Source organism: Oncorhynchus kisutch, linkage group LG17 (assembly GCF_002021735.2).
Source record: "Oncorhynchus kisutch isolate 150728-3 linkage group LG17, Okis_V2, whole genome shotgun sequence".
NCBI classification, from domain to species: Eukaryota; Metazoa; Chordata; class Actinopteri; order Salmoniformes; family Salmonidae; genus Oncorhynchus; species Oncorhynchus kisutch.
Window position 1 is genome coordinate 32,960,387 of NC_034190.2, and position 6,723 is coordinate 32,967,109.

General features: G+C 40.7%; 1 protein-coding gene across 1 annotated transcript; it reads right to left on the minus strand.

The window, feature by feature from the left end:
* Positions 1-740: 740 nt before the first annotated feature.
* tnfrsf11b (tumor necrosis factor receptor superfamily, member 11b) lies at positions 741-5,022 on the minus strand. Its single transcript, XM_020505485.2, has 4 exons — positions 4,889-5,022; positions 4,379-4,760; positions 1,254-1,436; positions 741-1,155 (listed from the first exon to the last, which is right to left on the minus strand). The coding sequence occupies exons 1-4, from the start codon at positions 4,892-4,894 to the stop codon at positions 824-826; spliced, it is 903 nt and encodes a 300-aa protein (XP_020361074.1). The 5' UTR covers positions 4,895-5,022; the 3' UTR covers positions 741-823.
* Between the last annotated feature and the right edge of the window lie 1,701 nt (positions 5,023-6,723).

The following is a 6,723-nucleotide window of genomic DNA, read 5'->3' on the forward strand; positions in this document are numbered from 1 at the left end:
TTCTGGTTAGAGACAGTTTGCGCTGTTCTGTGAAGGGAGTAGTACACAGCATTGTACAAGATCTTAGGTTTCATGGCAATTTCTCACATGGAATAGCCTTAATTTCTCAGAACAAGAATAGACTGACGAGTTTCTGAAGAAAGTTATTTGTTTCTGGCCATTTTGAGCCTGTAATCAAACTCACAAATGCTGATGCTCCAGAAACTCAACTACTCTAAAGAAGGCCAGTTTTATTACTTATTTAATCAGAACAACTGTTTTCAGCTGTGCTAACATCATTTCAAAAGGGTTTTCTAATGCTCAATTAGCCTTTTAAAATTAAACTTGGATTAACTAACACAACATGCCATTGGAACACAGCAGTGATGGTTGCTGATAATGGGCCTCTGTACGCCTATGTAGATATTCCATTTAAAAAATCTGCCGTTTCCAGTTACAATAGTCATTTACAACATTAATAATGTCTACACTGTATTTCTGATCAATTTTATGTTATTTTAATAGACAAAAAATGTGCTTTTCTTTCCAAAACAAGGACATTTCTAAGTGAACCCAAACTTTTTTGAACGGTAGTGTACATATATAGATTTATGATAATTATCATAATTTTTCAATAATTTTTACTTTTATTTATTACTTTTTTTGCTCAGAAGACTTGGGAGGCCAAATAAAATCACGGCCACATATTGGGGAACCCTGGGCTAGACTGCATAGCCCACGTACCCTATATGAACCTAAAATGGACAACTGTTGAACTGAATTACTTTTTGCTGTCAAGATATGTTATTAAGAAGATGGGGATGAGAGGCTACTTTAACCCATTTTAGGCTACTTCAACTAACCCTTCACAGAGTTTGAATTGTTGGTCTATATATTTCAGTTTAAGCTCTAGTTTGTCTGCTGCATTGCGGGCCCCTGTCTTCCTCAACATCTCCGGAAGTTTCCTAACTTGGTCTTTCCCTGCACCTTGGTCCCAACTGTTCATAAAGTCGTTAAGACCCCTCCTAGAAAGTTTCATGACTGTTCCTCGGAGCGGTTTCTTGCCTCCCTCTTGCGGCAGCCTCATCGCTAACCGACGTATTCTCTGAATGCCCATCTTCTGGTGAAGTTGAATGAAGAACGCAGGAAGGATTTCCTGTAGATATTCAGCTCCATCTGAAGAAAAAAAAACATGGTTGAGAAACTTAAACTCATTTGAGGCCACAAATGATGAGTCTTTCATGATAAACAATGTCATTCATAATGTGTTTTACCATGAGTTTTGAGGTCATCACATGATGCACACAGTGTATCGTGCCAGCCTCTGCCCTTCAGCACCACGCGCAGTCCACCAGCTTCGCAGTTTGAGTGGGCAACACAGATTGCTTTTGCCGAGGAAACGTTAGAGTAGAATCTGGGTTGACACTGCACACATTCTGTATCTTGTTGGGGTGTACCTGAGGAAATGTTTTGATGTGTATGCCACAATATTTATCTCAACATTATTTTAAAGCAATTCATTGAGGAACACAATCCATTTAAGATTTTATTTGGTTATGGCATTTGATACATGCTAAACGGGGGATTGATTTGCATGGAGAATTGATAAAACATTGCTAATATTTGCTAATTGTTTGCCGTGGCTAGTTTAATAAACCCGAAGTGTGTTTTGCACTCACTACTTGTCCATAGACTGCTATAATGCTAATGCAACATATGTGCATACAGTGCATTTGGGAAGAATTCAGACCCCTTGACTTTTTCCACATTTTGTTACGTTACAACCTTATTCTAAAATGGATTATATAAAACATTTTCCTCATCAATCTACACACATACAGTGGGGCAAAAAAGTATTTAGTCAGCCACCAATTGTGCAAGTTCTCCCACTTAAAAAGATGAGCGGCCTGTAATTTTCATCATAGGTACACTGGAAAATCCAGAAGAAATAAAAATCTGGAAAATCCAGAAAATCACATTTGTAGGATTTTTTATAAATTTATTAGCAAATTATGGTGGAAAATAAGTATTTGGTCATTAATAAAAGTTTATCTCAATAATTTGTTATATACCCTTTGTTGGCAATGACAGAGGTCAAACGTTTTCTGTAAGTCTTCGCAAGGTTTTCACACACTGTTGCTGGTATTTTGTCCCATTCCTCCATGCAGATCTCCTCTAGAGCAGTGATGTTTTGGGGCTGTTGCTGGTTAACATGGACTTTCAACTCCCTCCAAAGATTTTCTATGGGGTTGAGATCTTGAGACTGGCTAGGCCACTCCAGGACCTTGAAATGCTTCTTACGAAGCCACTCCTTCGTTGCCCGGGCAGTGTGTTTGGGATCAATGTCATGCTGAAAGACCCAGCCACGTTTCATCATCATCATCATCGTCTTTTATACTGATAACAAGTTCAAACAGGTAACGAGTGGAGGACAGCGGAGCCTCTTAAAGAAGAAGTTACAGGTCTGTGAGGGGTAGAAATCTTGCTTGTTTGTAGGTGACCAAATACTTATTTTCCACCATAATTTGCAAATAAATTCATAAAAAATCCTACAATGTGATTTTTGGGATTTTTTCCCCTCATTTTGTCTGTCATAGTTGAAGTGTACCTATGATGAAAATTACAGGCCTCTCATCTTTTTAAGTGGGAGAACTTGCACAATTGGTGGCTGACTAAATACTTTTTTGCCCCACTATACCTACCCCATGATGACAAAGCGAAAACAGATTTTTTTAAATGTTTGCAAATGTATTAAAAATAAATAAATAAATGCCTTATTTACATAAGTATTCAGACCCTTTGCTATGACACTTGAAATTGAACTCAGGTGCATCCGGTTTCTATTGATTATCCTTGAGATATTTCTACAACTTGATTGGAATCCACCTGTGGTAAATTCCATTGATTGGACATGATTTGGAAAGGAAAACACCTGTCTATATAAGGTCCCACAGTTGACAGTGAATGTCAGAGCAAAAACCAAGCCATGGGGCCGAAGGAATTGTCCGTAGAGCTCAGAGACAGGATTGTGTCGAGGCACAGATCTGGGGAAGGGTACCAAAACATTTCTGCAGCATTGAAGGTCCCCAAAAACTCAGTGGCCACCATAATTATTAAATGGAATAAGTTTGGAACCACCAACACTCTTCCTCGAGCTGGCCGACAGGCCTAACTGAGCAATCGGGGGAGAAGGGCATTGGTCGGGGAGGTGACCAAGAACCCGATGGCCACTCTGACAGAGCTCCAGAGTTCCTCTGTGGAGATGGGAGAACCTTCCATAAGGACAACCATCTCTGCAGCACTCCACCAATCAGGCCTTTATGGTATAATGGCCAGACGGAAGCCACTCTTCAGTGAAAGACACATGACAGCCCGCTTGGAGTTTGACACAAGGCACCTAAAGGACACTCAGACCATGAGAAACCAGATTCTCTGATCTGATGAAACCAAGATTGAACTCTGACCTGAATGCCAAGTGTCATGTCTGGAGGAAACCTGGCACCATCCCTACGGTGAAGCATGGTGGTGGCAGTATCATGCTGGGGTGATGTTTTTCAGCAGCAGAGACCGGGTCACTACTCAGGATCGAGGGAAAGCTGAATGGAGCAATGTACAGAGAGATCCTTGATGAAAACCTGCTCAGGACCTCAGACTGGGCGAAGGTTCACCTTCCAACGACCCTAAGCACATAGCCAAGACAATGCAGGAGTGTCTTCGGGACAAGACTTGAACCTGATCAAATATCTCTGGAGAGACCTGAAAATAGCTGTGCAGCAACGCTCCCCATCCAACCTGACAGAGCTTGAGAGGATCTGCAGAGAAGAAAGGGAGAAACTCCAAATACAGGTGTGCCAAGCTTGTAGCGTCATACCCAAGAAGACTCAAGGCTGTAATAGCTGCCAAAGATGTTTCAACAAAGTACTGAGTAAAGGGTCAGAACACTTATGTAAATGTGATATTTTTCCCCTTTTTTTTCACAAATGTCTAAACCTGTTTCTGCTTTGTCATTATGGGGTATTGTGTGTAGATTGATGAGAAGAAGAAAAAACCTATAATCAATTTTAAAATAATGCTGTAACTTAACAAAATATGTAAAAAGTCAAGGGGTCTGAATACTTCCCGAATGCACTGTAAAATAATTGAACTATTCCTTAAATTCGCATTAATTTGCAAATTTGGTATTGATATCAAATGACATTAGTCCTTTTTTACAATCCAAACAAACACAGTCAGCATATACTGAGACATATGCACATTCAATGTATGCATATGGAACTATCGACTGTAAACTATTATGATTAAAACACTTTGTTATCATCACAGACTTAAGTGTAAACAGTCATTTCTCGTAGGCCTATTATTTTTTCCGTGCGTATAACTGGCTCAATTTTAGTCATACCTGTAGCATTCGCTCCATACCCAGGGGGGCATTCTTTATGTTTGATGCATGCTTCGTATCTCTTGTTGAAGTAGTAACCCTCCTTGCACTCGCACTTGCAGTTGTTGGATGGAGAACACTCCTGCTTGACGACTTGGTTCTCAGCGCACATGCTGCAGCGCAGGCACATGGAGATGTGGTTCCAAAATTCTGTGTATGCCCCTTTGGGACATTTCGCACAGTCGCTCTTTCGGGTGGCACTGCAGGGCGCACGGAGGTACGTTCCAGGTGGACAGCGATCACACACTAACGAACGACCGGAGTACGGATCATCTTTTTTGAAAGTTTGGGCGTGAAGTGCCATACTGGCATCAGCACTGACTAGAATCACCGTAAAAAGGAGCTGTGAAGAAAGAACAGGCAGGTTGTCATTCAGTTTGTTTATATTCGGTTCACAATTTCATATTCAGATAATTGCAATGAACTAAAAACACCGTTTTCAATACAGGCTAAACATATGTTTCCACATACCATCATTGTGTAGGCTAATGCAGTTCTCCTTGGATTCAAAAGGATGCTTTCTTTCTTTGGTCCAGAAACGAGTCCGGCTATTTAAGCGCGCGCCTTCAAGCGCATTGAGCGTGGGCGTCACTGCGGTTGATTTTAACGGAGCCTATTTTCTTATCAATTAAACGTGTTGACGTGGGTATGAGTAAGATATTTTGGGTTCTGTTCGATCTGTAACTGGAATGCATGAAATGTAAAAATTTAAAGGTCATTTCCAATTGAGATGACACATCCAGCGTGTATCCTAAAGCAGGAACCATGCGAGATGGTAGGTAGGCTATTCATGGAATCATGCAATAATTGCACTGATAGGAAAGACTGTTTCTGGTTCTCGTTAGTCTATTCATTGGAGGAAATCTCACTATAAGATACCAGGAACCCATAGGAAAGGAAATTCCAAAGAACATATTCCTGCTTCCTGATGCATATTTGCTATTAGCCTAGAAACTGGGTTGGTGAGGTTACTTTCTACATGTAATATGTTAGTTACTAGTTACCTGTCCAAAACTGTAATCAGTAAAGTAACTTTTGGATTACCCAGACTCAGTAACACCCTGTGATTACTCTAGTTTTTCAAAAGTATCTTTAATCTGATTGCAATATTTTAGCTGGTAATGTAACTGATTACAGTTTGTTTTTTAAATTAGTTTTGTTGTAATTTTTTGTACTTACCAAACCTGAAAGACATACAGTACCAGTCAAAAGTTTGGACACACCTACTCATTTTGGGGGTTTCTTTATTTTTACTATTTTCTACATTGTAGAACAATAATGAAGACATCGCAAATATGAAATAGCACATATGGAATCATGTAGTAAGCAAAAAAGTGTTAAAGAAATCAAAATACATGTTATATTTGAGATTCTTCGAAGTAGGCACCCTTTGCCTTGATATTAGCTTTGCACACTCTTGGCATTCTCTCAACCAGCTTCATGAGGTAGTCACCTGGAATGCATTTAATTTGTGGAATTTCTTTCCTTATTAATGCGTTTGAGCCAATCAGTTGTGTTGTGACAAGGTAGGGGTGGTTTACAGAATGAAGATGAAAGATGAAACTGGCTCTCATGAGGACCGCCACAGGAAAGGAAGACCCAGAGTTACCTCTGCTGCAGAGGATAAGTTCGTTAGTGTTAACTGCACCTCAGATTGCAGTCCAAATGAATGCTTCACAGAGTTCAAGTAACAGACATCTCAACATCAACGGTTCAGAGGAGACTGCGTGAATCAGGCCTCCATGGTTGAATTGCTGCAAAGAAACCACTACTAAAGGACACCAATAAGAATAACATACTTGCTTGGGCCAAGAAACACAAGCAATGGACACTAGACTGGTGGAAATCTGTCCTTTTGTCTGATGAGTCCAAATTGTAGATGTTTGGTTCCAACCGCTGTGTCTTTGTGAGACGCAGAGTAGGTGAACGGACGATCTCCGCATGTGTGGTTCCCACCATGAAGCATGGAGGAGGAGGTGTGATGGTGTGGGGTTGCTTTGCTTGTGAGACTGTCTGATTTATTTAGAATTCAAGGCACACTTAACCAGCATGGCTACCACAGCATTCTGCAGCGATACGCCGTCCCATCTGGTCTGTGCTTAGATGGACTATCATTAGTTTTTCAACAGGACAATGACCCAACACACCTCCAGGCTGTGTAAGGGCTATCTGACCAAGGAGAGTGATGGAGTGCTGCATCAGATGACCTGGCCTCCACAATCACCTGACCTCAACCAAATTGAGATGGTTTGGGATGAGTTGGACCGCAGAGGAAGGAAAAGCAGCCAACAAGTGTTCAGCATATG